Genomic DNA, 14,126 nt, shown 5'->3' with positions numbered 1-14,126 from the left:
ACCCCTTGTTGGCAACTGATGTTTTCTCGCAAAAGCAGTTGTTTTGTGGATTAGCTTTGTGTGGTGGGTCTAGCTGTGTTTTTTCTCTTCTTTTCTATAGAGCCAAACTGGTTTTTAGATTTTGGCTTTAAACTACTTCGGGGGGAAACATCTGAGTGGCAAAAGAGCAAGACCAAAATGTTCCCAGTCACTTTTCATCCCGCCAAGTTCAATGTCCCCCAAAGAAGTGGTGGAAGGGTCTTCAGAGATAGATGGAGGGGTTGAGGGTAGCTGAATCATGGGACTAAAAACAAATAAAAGATAACTAATGTAAAATATACTGTGTTCGTAAAATGTATAAAGTATGTATAAGCTGGCAGTAGAAGCATAATTATTGTGGTCCATTATTTTTCTCCAATTAGGGAGGGGTGGTAGGGTTAGGGGAAAATAGTAAAGGAAAATATATACAAATATATAAGCAGTACCAGTCAAAAGTTTGGACACACCTACTCATTCAAAGGTTTTTCTTTATTTGTACTATTTTCTACATTGCAGAATAATAGCGGAGACATCAAAACTATGCCAAGGGGGGTGAATACTTTCGCAAGCCACTGTAATTGATTTGATAAAATAACCGTCATCACATTAATGATAGTCACGTCACAACAATTTTTACTATATTCTATTTTGTGCAAAGCTGTTGTTAGGGTTCGTTCCTTTCGTCCTTGTCAATCATTGGCTCATTGGTGAAATTAGCGTTATAACAATTTCTTTAATTAAATAATTCAAAAACCTGTATTAATGCAATTGCAGACAGAAGTTCACAACAGGAACATAATGCATGTTTCTGAGTAAGTTCTGCATCAAACAAAGGGTCTCAAGTTGTTTTGTTAAACCCGAAGTCCAGCCCTGTTGATGCCACTTCCTACGTCATTACCTTTTTACCGTGCCTACAAAGATTTATAAACAATGGCTTTTAGTGTTATCTAAAAATTTAGCAGTAAATGTCCACTCCCCAAAGTTGATTTATTGTGGAATGTTTGACAAGTCTTATGTCCTACACACCCCTGCAGAGTTCTGTCTCAGTCACACATTTCTCAGAGGGGTCTCTTTATAAGAGAAAGAGAGAGAAAACTAGAAAACAACTGTGGAGCAATACTAAACCTCTATAATGAATATATACTGCATATTCTTAATCTGTAGTCTAGGACCCTATAAATGTAAGGAGGGAGGGGTCTTATAACCCCTCCCCTTCTATTAATACAACATAAGCCTAATCAATTATTCTAATACATCAAACATTTTGGTACAGCCCTTATCATGACCCCTAGCTGAAGAATCTCAAATATAATACACTGCTCAAAAAAATTAAGGGAACACTAAAATAACACATCCTAGATCTGAATGAATGAAATATTCTTATTAAATACTTTTTCTTTACATAGTTGAATGTGCTGACAACAAAATCATACAAAAATTATCAATGGAAATCAAATGTATCAACCCATGGAGGTCTGGATTTGGAGTCACACTCAAAATTAAAGTGGAAAACCACACTACAGGCTGATCCAACTTTGATGTAATGTCCTTAAAACAAGTCAAAATGAGGCTCAGTTGTGTGTGTGGCCTCCACGTGCATGTATGGCCTCCCTACAACGCCTGGGCATGCTACTGATGAGGTGGCGGATGGTCTCCTGAGGGATCTCCTCCCAGACCTGGACTAAAGCATGCGCCAACTCCTGGACAGTCTGTGGTGCAACGTGGCGTTGGTGGATGGAGCGAGACATGATGTCCCAGATGTGCTCAATTGGATTCAGGTCTGGGGAAAGGGCGGGCCAGTCCATAGCATCAATGCCTTCCTCTTGCAGGAACTGCTGACACTCCAGCCACATGAGGTCTAGCATTGTCTTGCATTAGGAGGAACCCAGGGCCAACCGCACCAGCATATGGTCTCACAAGGGGTCTGAGGATCTCATCTCGGTACCTAATGGCAGTCAGGCTACCTCTGGCGAGCACATGGAGGGCTGTGCGGCCCCCCAAAGAAATGCCAGTGGCGAATTTGCCAATCTTGGTGTTCTCTGGCAAATGCCAAACGTCCTGCACGGTGTTGGGCTGTAAGCACAACCCCCACCTGTGGACGTCGGGCCCTCATACCACCCTCATGGAGTCTGTTTCTGACTGTTTGAGCAGACACATGCACATTTGTGGCCTGCTGGAGGTCATTTTGCAAGGCTCTGGCAGTGTTCCTCCTGCTCCTCCTTGCACAAAGGCGGAGGTAGCGGTCCTGCTGCTGGGTTGTTGCCCTCCTACGGCCTCCTCCACGTCTGCTGATGTACTGGCCTATCTCCTGGTAGCGCCTCCATGCTCTGGACACTACGCTGACAGACACAGGAAACCTTCTTGCCACAGCTCGCATTGATGTGCCATCCTGGATGAGCTGCACTACCTGAGCCACTTGTGTGGGTTGTAGACTCCGTCTCATGCTACCACTAGAGTGAAAGCACCGCCAGCATTCAAAAGTGACCAAAACATCAGCCAGGAAGCATAGGAACTGAGAAGTGGTCTGTGGTCACCACCTGCAGAAATACTCCTTTAATGGGGGTGTCTTGCTAATTGCCTATAATTTCCACCTGTTGTCTATTCCATTTTGCACAACAGCATGTGAAATATATTGTCAATCAGTGTTGCTTCCTAAGTGGACAGTTTGATTTCACAGAAGTGTGATTGACTTGGAGTTACATTGTGTTGTTTAAGTGTTCCCTTTATTTTTTTGAGCAGTGTATATATTTAGATTTGTTTAACACATGTTTGGATACTACATGATTACATGTGTGTTATTTCATAGTTTTGATGTCTTCACTGTTATTCTACAATGTAGAAAGTAGTAAAACCAAAGAAAAACCCTGGAATGAGTTTGTGTGTCCAAACTTTTGACTGGTACTGTATATATATAGAGAGAGAGATATGGGGGATTGGAAATGATGCAGACAAATGTGTGGTTTCCAGAACACACACCTAGCTGTGTTCATGTTCTTTGAAAGTTAGACCATTTTCATTATACTGTCCCACCTAAAGGCACAGCAGAGCACTCCTTACATTTCTGGCCAAGTAATCTCTCCACTTTGACCAATTAGATCACTAATTGCAGAGCCAAAATGTAGTAATTTGAAACATTTGTTAGATATCTGATCTTGTAATGGGGTACAGTGGCCAATGCAGATCACAGAACAGAGCCGAAATGAATTGAAAGTTCCCTGTTGTTGTAAGAGTATCCTAGTATCCTAAGTCCACACTAGCCCTATACACTATACAGTAGCCTGTAGACATTTGTCACACAGTAGTTCTGAAGATACTTGTTTTGCTATTAGCGTGTTTTAACAAGTCATTTGGGTAATGGCTTCCAATGATTGCCTTATTTTGTTTGTCCCAAATGGCACCCTATTTGTATAAAGAAAAGGGTACCATTTAGGATGCAGACTGAGATTATGCCTTATGTGTAAGTAGTCAGCCCTATTTCCATAACGTGGACCTTTTTTTCAGCCACAGAATAATTGATGTGCCTTTTATGGCTGTGTAAACGTTTGGCTTTCAACTACTGTTATCATCATTACCATTTTCATTACAATTATGGTATCTATTATTAACATCTGTTGTTAAACATTTACACCTCAAAATATACTGTAGCGAAGGACCGGGTTTAACTCATCCAGCTAAATTTATTAGAGTAAAGTAGTGTAGTGTTGTTTGATAATAATAATTTTATGCTGTTATTTTGTCATTGCATGGCATGTCAGTATCAGTGATCTGTAGGTTATACCAGCATGGCCACCCACCTCGGTATGAGAGAAAGAATATTTCAGTAAATCTTAATTCAATCAAATTTACAATGCGCTATTTGCAGTTTTAAGCCCTATTCGAACAGGATTAGTCTTACTGGGGGAGGTCGGGTAATGTAATTATGTGCACGAGCACAAAACACCACATCTGTCATTTTAGCCCCGTCCGAATCTGCCATGTCAGTTATTTTTACATGGCAGGAGAGTAACAATTCCAGACAGAATAAGCTACTGCTGATAATACTAGTCCTGTGCTAATTGACATCCCTGTGTTTTGAGAGAAATGTCTGAGTTTGAAAGGTGTTGCTCGCATTTTCAGCAAGAAAGCAATAACTGATTCGATAAATAGTTGTTCATAGCCTATATATGAAGGGCCTACATGTGTCAACTTTCACAGTAAATGCTTTTGTTTATAAGTTTGTGTGAATTAATTGAACATCGCCAACTTGCATCAGTAAAAAATATTGCTCCTATTTAATGCAACCCAAAGCAGCAGCATACAACTGAGCTAAACATTAGGAAAGTATAGGAAAAGTATCAATTCACTTTGTCATCCATAGCCTAAAAACGCATCACATCTGAAGGCTGGGGGGCATTTACTGTAGGATGTCTTCTAATAAAATATCCCAACATAAAATAGTGATTATGACCATGCTTCCTAAATTCAAATGGTATGCCGACAATATACCAAAGATGGTTTGGTATGGTTTCTAAACTTGGGAACCAAGCTGGAGTTATCAGTGTTGCCCTGTTATCACCGGGACTTGTTTAAATATCTTCACACCTAGAAAAAAACCTCCAGGCTTCCGTCATAACTGTCTATTTATTGAAAAAAATGCGATTTACAGGTATCAGCTTTGAAGAAAAACAACAACTCTGGAATAAGGGACATTCTGGGCTAATAATTACATAACGTTCTCTAGTAATACTAGTCACATGTGAATAGGGTTTTACAGTTACATTTAGATAAAGTTTTTCTTATGGTCTAACAAAAATCTTAACATTGTAGAAGGTTATTACTGAAACCAGCCCTTAATGGTTACCTTTATGTCAAATTAACCAATTAAACTATCAATTTCCTCCAATCCAGATGAACCAATCAACCATGGTTTCCGTTAACCAATCACCTTTCTCACCTGTTGTAGGTTTGGAACTGCCCTTCATGATGATGCCCCACCCCCTGATCCCGTGCAGCTTGCCCCCTGCTTCTGTCACCATGGCAATGAGCCAGATGAACCACCTCAGCACCATCGCCAACATGGCCGCCGTCGCACAGCAACAGAGCCTGCCCTGCAGAATGGTCACCTCAGTTATCAAGGTAAGCTGTGTATAATAAACATAATACTAAACTAGAAAGTATTATATTATATGACAGTGTTTCCCAATCCTTATCCTTAGGACCCATAACTTTGTTACTGTTAGGGCAAAAATAAAATATGTACCCATTTGGGTCCCCAGGACCAGGATTGGGAAACACTGTTATATTCCAACATGGCCGATGTGGCACAGCAGCAGAGCCTGCCCTGCAGAATGGTCACCTCAGTAATCAAGGTAAACCACTAGAATGGACTTAATTTACTAAACTGTATAGTAAACACATTACAACATGGCTGCCATGATACAGCAACAAACAGAGCATGCCCTGAAGAATAGTCGCCACAGTCATTGAGATAAACTGGCAGAATGGACACACACTGTGTATAACTAACATACAGCTCTGCACATTTAAAGTTACTTATCCTGAACTTTTGACTGCGATGACAGAGTGGAAAGCACTATGGAAATGTACATTGATTACATAGCATCTACTTTCATGGGCCTTAGTTGTCACTGATGACCTTGTCACTGATGTCCCTCTGTCATTGACAGGAGCGTGTCCCAGACAGTCCCTCCCCCACCCCTTCCTTAGAGGACGGCAGGAGGCCCGGCAGCCACCCGTCGTCCCACCGCAGCAGCAGTGTCTCCAGCTCACCGGCCCACACAGAGAGCTCCTCAGACAGGATACGTACGTCCCCCTATTCCCTCCCCATGCAACGAGTCAGACTGGCTAACTGCGTGTTCAGTTCCGCAAGTAAACAAACCCACCCCGCTAACCAACTAACCCAATTTTGATATTGTTGTTTTTGTTGTACTGAACCGATAAATTGATTGATTTGGGATTTGTAGTGCTCTTCAATCCTAGTCCTAGTTACTCACTGGCTGTGTAGGTTTTTCTTTCAGCCCAACAGCAGTAACACACCTGATTCAACAAATCAAGTGCTAGATGATTAGTACACTTGATCAGTTTAATCAGGTATAATAGTGCTGGGATGGAACAAATCCTTGTACATTAGGGGTTCCTTAGTACCAGAATTGAAAAACACGTATTCTGAATCATCCACGTGTTCAAAATTTGATAGTTAGAAGTTCATTTCCAAAAACAGGGCATATACAGGTCAATTCGAGACAAAGACATCTTCTAGCTCACCTGTACTACTCTCTCTCCTCTCCAGCCATACATCAGAATGGTCTTTCTATGAACCAAATGAACCAAGCTCTGCTGGGCCTCTCCCCTAGCATTCTGCCTGGGCCTAAAGAAGGAGACCTGGCCCACGACATGAGTCACGAAGCAAAGAGGATGCACATTCACAAAGGTAAGACGTGTCCTATTGAAAAACCTATATTCACGTTGACAAAGGTAAGATATGTGTCCTATTTTCATACATATACAGTGCCTTCAGAAAGTATTCATACCCCTTGACTTATTCCACATTTTGCTGTGTTACAGCTTGTATTCAAAATGGATTAAATATATATCACCTGTCTACATGCAATACCCCATAATGACAAATTAAAAACATGTTTTTAGACATTTTAGCAAATGTACTGTATTTAAAATGAAATACAGAAATATCTCATTTACATAATTATTCACACCCATGCGTTAATAAGTGTTAGAATCACCTATGGCAGCGATTTCAGCTGTGAGTATTTCTGGGTAAGTCTATAAGAGCTTTGCACACCTGGACTGTACAATATTTTCCCATTACTCTTTTCAACATTTTTCAAGCTTTGTCAAATTAGTTGTTGATCATTGCTAGACAACCATTTTAAAGTCTTGCCATAGATGTGCATGCAGATTTGCCACTTAGGAACATTCACTGTCTTCTTGGTAAGCAACTCCAGTATAGATTTGGCCTTGTGTTTTAGGTTATTGTCCTGTTGAAAGGTGAATTAATCTCCAAGTGTCTGGGGGAAAGCAGTTTGAGCCAGGTTGTCCTCTCAGATGTTTCCTGTGCTAAGCTCCATTCTGATTTTAAAAAAAATCCTAATTAACTCTCCAGTCCTTAATTATTACAAGCATACCCATAACATGATACAGCCACCACTATAAATATGGAGAATGGTACTCAGTAATGTGTTGTATTGTATTTGCCCCAAACATAACACTTTCTATTCAGGACAAAAAGTTAATAGCTTGGTCACATTCTTTGCAAGTATTACCTCTGTCAATTAGGTTAGTATTGCGGAGTAACTACAATGTTGTTGATGCATCTTCGGTTTTCCCCTATCACAGCCATTAAACGCTGTAACTGTTTTAAAGTCTCCATTGGCTTCATTGTGAAATCCCTGAGCTGTTTCTTTCCTCTCGGGCAAAAACATTTCAGCTTTTAATTTTTAATAATTTGTTGAAAAACATAATTCCACTTTGACATTATGTGATATTGTCTGTAGGCCAGTGACAAACAAAATCTGAATTTAATCATATTTTTTAATTCAGGGTGTAACACAACAACATGTGGAAAAAGTCAAGGGGTGTGAATACTTTCTTCAAATAATATTTTTGCAGGAATCTCCTTGCGAATGATTGTGCCGAAGATTATATCACCGCCGGGCAGGGCAACCTGAGCTTTTGCTATACCTTGCAATGTATCGTATTTACATTCCATACGTGTATGTATGTTCCATACGTCGTTTAGTTTGGTTATGACAACCTCAATGCAACCATGTATTGAATATTGAAAAACGTTTATGTTTAGATATGTCAATAAAATTGTAAATTATTTTAACTGATTTTAAAAAAAGGATTACTACTTGTTCACTTATGGTTTACTTGTAGCAAATACCAGATAGGTAAGTAATCTTAGTAAATACTAGGTGAAAATGTACCTTTATTTATGATAAGTAGTCTACTAAATGCTTAGATATGTCTCTATACTGTAGATGAATTCCACTACCATTCCCCTCTATTGAGCAAGATTTAGAAACATTTATAAAACAATTTTACTCAAACAAGGAGCAGATACAAATGTATAATGCTGTGAGTTAAACATAAAATGATGCAAATAATATATTTTCTATGATGGTTTAGAGTTGTGCTGGGGTTGGGTTTGTGTGGTGTTGGGTGGGGTGGGGTGGAGGTGGATAATGATAACAAAACCACAGTGGAAATCATTGGGCTGTGTGTTCCCTTTTGGTTAGCGGCTAACAATTAGCCCAAAGTGGAGATCAGCTCTCGTCCTTCCACTCACAATATGAAGTAGTAAATAGTAATAATTAGTGTGATCATGCTCTGAATTCATAGGTCAAACTCCACAACTGTGTGTGTGTGTGTGTGTGTGTGTGTGTGTGTGTACGTGCATGCGTGATTGAGTGCATGTGTGTGTCTACATGTGTGTGTTACAGTGTGCAGAGCTGCAACCATCGGGGGACATAGTGTAATAACCATTGAATATAAACAAGCATGATCTTCTTCTACCCCCATCTGCATTCTCTGTACTACTCTGCTCAGTGCTCACCTCAACCAGTCTTTGCATAAACAGAGACATAACACCTAAACCTCAGCCTATTAACACCATGCTGTTCTACCATACACACATTACAGTTTTGTTGACAATTCAGACCTGTGATGTCCTATGATATGTGATAGAGAGAGAGAGAAGGGGGGGGGGGGTGAAAACCAGACAATCCATTTATGTAACACACACACAAACAAACACGACCACATTATTATTGAGATTGTAAATTCCTAATATGTCACCAGTGTTGATTAGGATTCCGGGCTCTCCAGCGCGGTTGTACCAGAGGTCTCGGTTCTGCAGAAAAACATTTTTATAAAATAACCCATTAATGCAGAGGAGTGCAACTAAATTAGTTACCAATTTGCTGAGCATGAATTAATGAAGAGAGCTTCTCGCGGCTCCCACAGTTGTAATTTTCATAATAACCCCGGACCTTTATTTGGCAGGTTGTTTAGCTTTTTCGTTTGAAGGTTTTCATTAGTCTAATGAGGAGTGTGCAAGGGCGAGCAGTCAGCACAATTTACATGAGGAAGCTATCATAATAAATGAGGCAATTTGAATAACACACACAGCTTTATGCGGTGAGATAAGAGAGATTGTAGTCGGTCGGCAGACCCAGCGCTGGTAACCAATACATTAGAACCCAACTAATAACCAAAGTAATCCCAATAAAAGCTTTAAGTGAAGGAAATAAAATGAATGATAGATATATTGAACTGTAATGATATGATACATGATGCATTAGATGAGTAATATAAATGTGTTCCATTGTTAAAGAGCGAGGGAATTGGAGGGAGGGAGGAAAGGATGGAGAGGAGGGGGTCTGCGATTTGCTACTTTGTTTATGGCAAGCTTTTTAATTAGGATTGTTCATCGGATCAGTTTGTTTAGACAAATGAGATAACATTCCAATGGTTTAACGATATTTCTCCACTTGTTTGATCTTTATGGTCTTGGTCGAGAATTTAATTAATCTTGTGCATTATACTCACACAGAGAGAACAGAGGAGGGGGCTGTAGGATGCCGTGTCCTGCCTCTGCCTCCATATATGAGGGTTAATAATATCTGCTCGTATCAGCTATCGAAGACAAAGTACACCGTTACTGACGCGGTAATGCAACCGATCATTTGTCGCCGTGAAGATCTCTCATCAGTAAGTGTCTGCTATCGAAGACAGTCAAACTACACAGATACTGCACTGACAGAAACTATCTCTCCCCTCTTTTCCACATCCTCTTTGATGACAAAGGACAAAGACCATTTGTTGTAGTTGAAATCTCTTTATTACTTCAAGTCTAGTCCATCCTCATTCTAGCTCACAACCAGATGGTATAGCTTTCGGGTGTCTTTTCAACTTTTTTAACACAATTATTGTTGGCAAGTAACGATCGGTTGCAAATAGGACTTGATGATATGATGATGTTCCATAATAAAATTGAAACGGCAAAAGTACAAAGGCCAGCTATGTTTCTCACATCAAGCTAATTGAATCGCTTCACAAAGGGAAGTCTGTGGTGATCACTTTCGACAAGCCCGCGTCTCGTGAAACAGCAGGTAGTTGACAAACAAGGCAGAATAAAAGACACGGAAGCCTTTGGTTGTATACTCATTTTAGATATCAAACATTGAACATGATTTGATTTACTGGGGGAGAAGCCTTTTTAAACACAAGCAATATGCGCAACACTCCGGTGTTGCTGTAGAAACCATATGGGAGATGAAAAGCACAAACAGATATATTGATTAGCCAAACATAGAACAACGAAATCTAGGGCACCAGACATTTAATTTCACCAGTAAAAATGTTGTGTGAAAATGCACTAGATGTTTCTATTCACTTACAGTGGTTATGTTTTGTTGGATCTGGAAATGTGGTGCAATGGAACCAATGGAATACTCTCAAAAGTAGTAAACCTGCCCATCTGTCACGCCAAACACCAATCTAACCCTTGACGCATCTGAAAGAGAACAAATACAATTTCCACCCGGGTCTGGAAATATAGTCTTGTCATGACGTCACACAACTCTAGCGGCTAGAATGACTGACAGGTCTCGTATGACACAAGGAGACTTGGAAAGCAACCAATCTGTAAAATGATTCTGTTAACCATATTCTAAAAAGGGAAAGGTTTGACTGTAATGGGATATATTCTCACTTCCTGTGTAAATGTTATGTATCCTTGTTGACACACTGTGAGATGGACTGATAATGTCCCACCTTGGATAAATGGATCATCCTGGTGTATCTGATCACACAGAGACATGTAAAGTGCATCCTGATTTCATTTGATAAAATGGGGGAATAAGTATAATTTTGTAGAAACAATCATATTTTCCACACATTTTCTACATGGTACCAAAAAGTAATAAAAGAAACTGTAGCCTACTTGTCACTGAAATTGATAGTTTTAATGCAGCATTATATCTCGCCTCTCATTACCCCTTTAACCCTAATTTACTGTAACACAACTTTGTTGAATCTTCATTCAGATCCAGGCAGAGAAGTTCATAAAACTAAAACACAAACAGGAATACATACATGCATGCTTGCATGCACACTCACATACGCACATACACACACATACACACACAAACACACACACACACCAATTACTGTAATTTAACATTTAAACATAACCTAAATCACACATAATTGGCATCTTTGAAACAAGCATTAGCCAAGTAGTTTGCTGTGCTAAATCAGAGCTACAGTATAGTGTTTGTGTCCAGTAAGACAGTCGGGCAGACATATTGGTGTCATTGCATGGCATTGCAATACTCCAGGGAGTATCCAATGCTGTTCTCTTCTGTGTTGTGTTCTGCCGACTAACGACATTAGCTGGCGCTAATCCAGACTGAATATACTGAGTCGATCTCAAAGGAAGACAAAAGAACTAAGCGGAAATAGGGAAGCCAAATGTTTAGTAAACTCTTAAAAGGCCCAGCTTAGAGAGTTAGAGGGTTAGAGAGAGAAGAGCTCCGACTCTCTCTGCAATTGCTACAAGCCTAAAAGGGGGCTCGGAAAATGAATACAAATCCATTAGCGGGTCCTGGTTTCACAGTTATAAAAGGACTTAAGGGCGGGACGTGTTAAACGTGTGGAAATCTGTTTTGATAACATATTGGGCTTATTGGGCTTTGCCGCCGCCGCTGCTCGAATTAATAACACTTAATTTGCAGACGGAAGAAAGCCGTGGCGTGGTATTTCCAGTTAAAGAGATTAATTTTTAAACATCTAATTGACAGGCCAGGGTCAGGCGGGATAAGCAACAGACTCTGTAAGAGACGGCCGCACGGCAAAGTCAAGGTGACTGGAATACGCCTTTCAAAAACACCAGTAGAAAAGAGAGGGAGAAGAAAGAGAGAGAATTAGTCGTCAAGAAGTGTCCCTCCACCCCCTATTCTCTCTGTCTCTCTCTTTATTATGAATGATTTAGTTTCCCAGTGAAAGGTTATAAAAGCCATGTATAACACTGTAATATCCGTAGAGTGAAAATGTGAAGGTTTGACTCGCAATGTCCTCAAGTCAGCTAGCTACCAGACTGCAGTGTGATAAGAGGCACTGTTCTGAATAACTCCTGCCTCCAAGAGGCTGTTTCCATGTTTTATAGGCTTTACCAAGGAAAAGCACACAAATAGCATTTGTTTCGTGGCTAGTCTGTAAACATGATGAACTGTTAGTGAAGTCGCTAACAACTACTAAGGCTGCTGAAAGCTAGAATGTATTCCAAATGGCACCCTTTTCTCTATAATGCACTACTTTAGAGAATAGTCCTATGGGTCCTGATCAAAAGTAGTGTACTATAAAGGGATTATGGTGCCATTTGGGACACAAATGCTGGTGTTTACCTTGGCTGAGTATGTGGTGCTTGGCATGTTGGTAATGTAGCATCGTCTAATTACTATTTACATGTAAACATGAAATGAGACAAACAACCTCACATAATGGCTATTTAGAAAAGGTGAGGAAAAATACAGTAATTTATATTCAGGGTCAACCTTATCTGACTGTAACAGCTGTAGAAGCGGTATGTGTTGTTATTTTGAATCGCAAATTTCCAGAATTGGACATAATCCTACTAATTGTTTTCTGCTTCTGTCCAAGGGCACGCAGGTACAATATGGGCTGGCTATATTGTAATATGCATAATAGCAGATGCTCTGATATGTAAAGTGTGAGGGGGGACCAAGTGCCTGGTTATACTTTTTTTATCATTCTGAAAATAACTCTAACCACTGTATGGCTAATGTGCTTCAGCCTAATCCAAAACGATGAGTGCTTTGATATTCAATTACTCATATTCAATCCAATGTATATATAAAGCCATTTTTTACATCGGCAGTTGTCTCAAAGTGCTTTTTTCTCTATCTTTTCTGACAGTCTGGAGTAGAATAGCAAGCATATTAAAGCAACAATGCCTTACTCCTTGTGCCTTACAGTGCATCCCTCTCACACCTCAATAAGGCACTTGTTCATTCCCCCAGCAAAAGGTAACATGAAACAGAGGCCTGCTACTGTGTGTTCCTGATGGACAGGCAGATTTCACCTTGGCCAGTGAATGATAATGCATTATTAAATTTGCCTCCGCCGCTCTCCTAGATACACTAGGAGCTGACCACAGCATATTTATCTCCCCATCTGAGCCTCACGTTGGCGCGCATCTTGGCAGCCAGAGCGTATTCTGTCACTTTTGAGGCATTTTAAAGATTAAAAAGAAACTCTCTGCCTCTTTTTTTTAACGTTCCTTAAAAGCATCACCCTGCTCCTCTTTTTCTTCTATGAAATGTGATTAGCGGATGGAAGAGGGTGTCACGTAATGGAACATTCATGAGAAAGGTAGGGGGGGTGGAACAAATATCCAAATGAACTGCCCTCCCCACTCCCATCTACCCCACACCCCCTGACCTGAAGCGATAGTCCCCTCTCTGCACAATCAGCACTCCCTGTCTTTCTTCCCTCACACAGGGGGCCGGGGGAAATTTGATTGATCCTCTATCAAATAATGATTTTGCTTGGGCATATGCACTGACAAGTTATTTGATCACAAAGCATTATTGTCTGCCAAGTCACATTCCGGGGCTTGTGATGGCTAATGATAGGTAGATAGGTAGTGAGCATCTTTGAAGCCCCCCCCCCCCCCCCCCCCCCCCCTCCCCCCGCACAACACCAAGGTCACTAGGTTATAAAAAGAAGACTAATGCAGAGCAACTCAGTGGATTGGGCTAAAGTAAGGAAAATAGGGAGATGAAGAGAAGTCACTTACAGGGGAGATAGCTGAGCTGTAATGATACTCTATGTGAATTGAAAACCCATCCATGTCTGTAAAGTGTTTAGGTCGAAATTGTCGAGGTTGTGTAACGGATGTGAAATGGCTAGCTAGTTAGCGGTGGTGCGCGCTAATAGCATTTCAATCGGTGACCTCACACGCTTTGAGACCTTGAAGTTGTGGTTCCCCTTGCTCTGCAAGGGCTGTGGCTTTTGTGGAGCGATGGGTAATGATGCTTTGAGGGTGACTGTTGATGTGTGCA

The 14,126-nt window shown here is 40.5% G+C and overlaps 1 protein-coding gene across 4 annotated transcripts in view; it reads left to right on the top strand.

Annotated features, from left to right (window-relative positions):
- LOC139395675 (dachshund homolog 1-like) overlaps positions 1-14,126 on the top strand; it is a 263,172-nt gene that overhangs the window by 205,531 nt on the left and 43,515 nt on the right. The window contains exons 4-7 of one of the 4 annotated variants that reach the window (XM_071143011.1): positions 4,961-5,133; positions 5,274-5,366; positions 5,685-5,820; positions 6,308-6,448. In XM_071143011.1, coding sequence (XP_070999112.1) covers positions 4,961-5,133; positions 5,274-5,366; positions 5,685-5,820; positions 6,308-6,448 — 543 coding nt within the window. Of the gene's footprint in view, positions 1-4,960; positions 5,134-5,273; positions 5,367-5,684; positions 5,887-6,307; positions 6,449-14,126 lie in introns of all 4 variants that reach the window. The other 3 variants (XM_071143003.1, XM_071143028.1, XM_071143019.1) reach the window with 3 other exon arrangements.

Source organism: Oncorhynchus clarkii, chromosome 3 (genome assembly GCF_045791955.1).
Source record: "Oncorhynchus clarkii lewisi isolate Uvic-CL-2024 chromosome 3, UVic_Ocla_1.0, whole genome shotgun sequence".
Taxonomy (NCBI): domain Eukaryota; kingdom Metazoa; phylum Chordata; class Actinopteri; order Salmoniformes; family Salmonidae; genus Oncorhynchus; species Oncorhynchus clarkii.
Note: the sequence above shows the minus strand (reverse complement) of the source record. Positions and strands in the feature narration are given on the sequence as shown.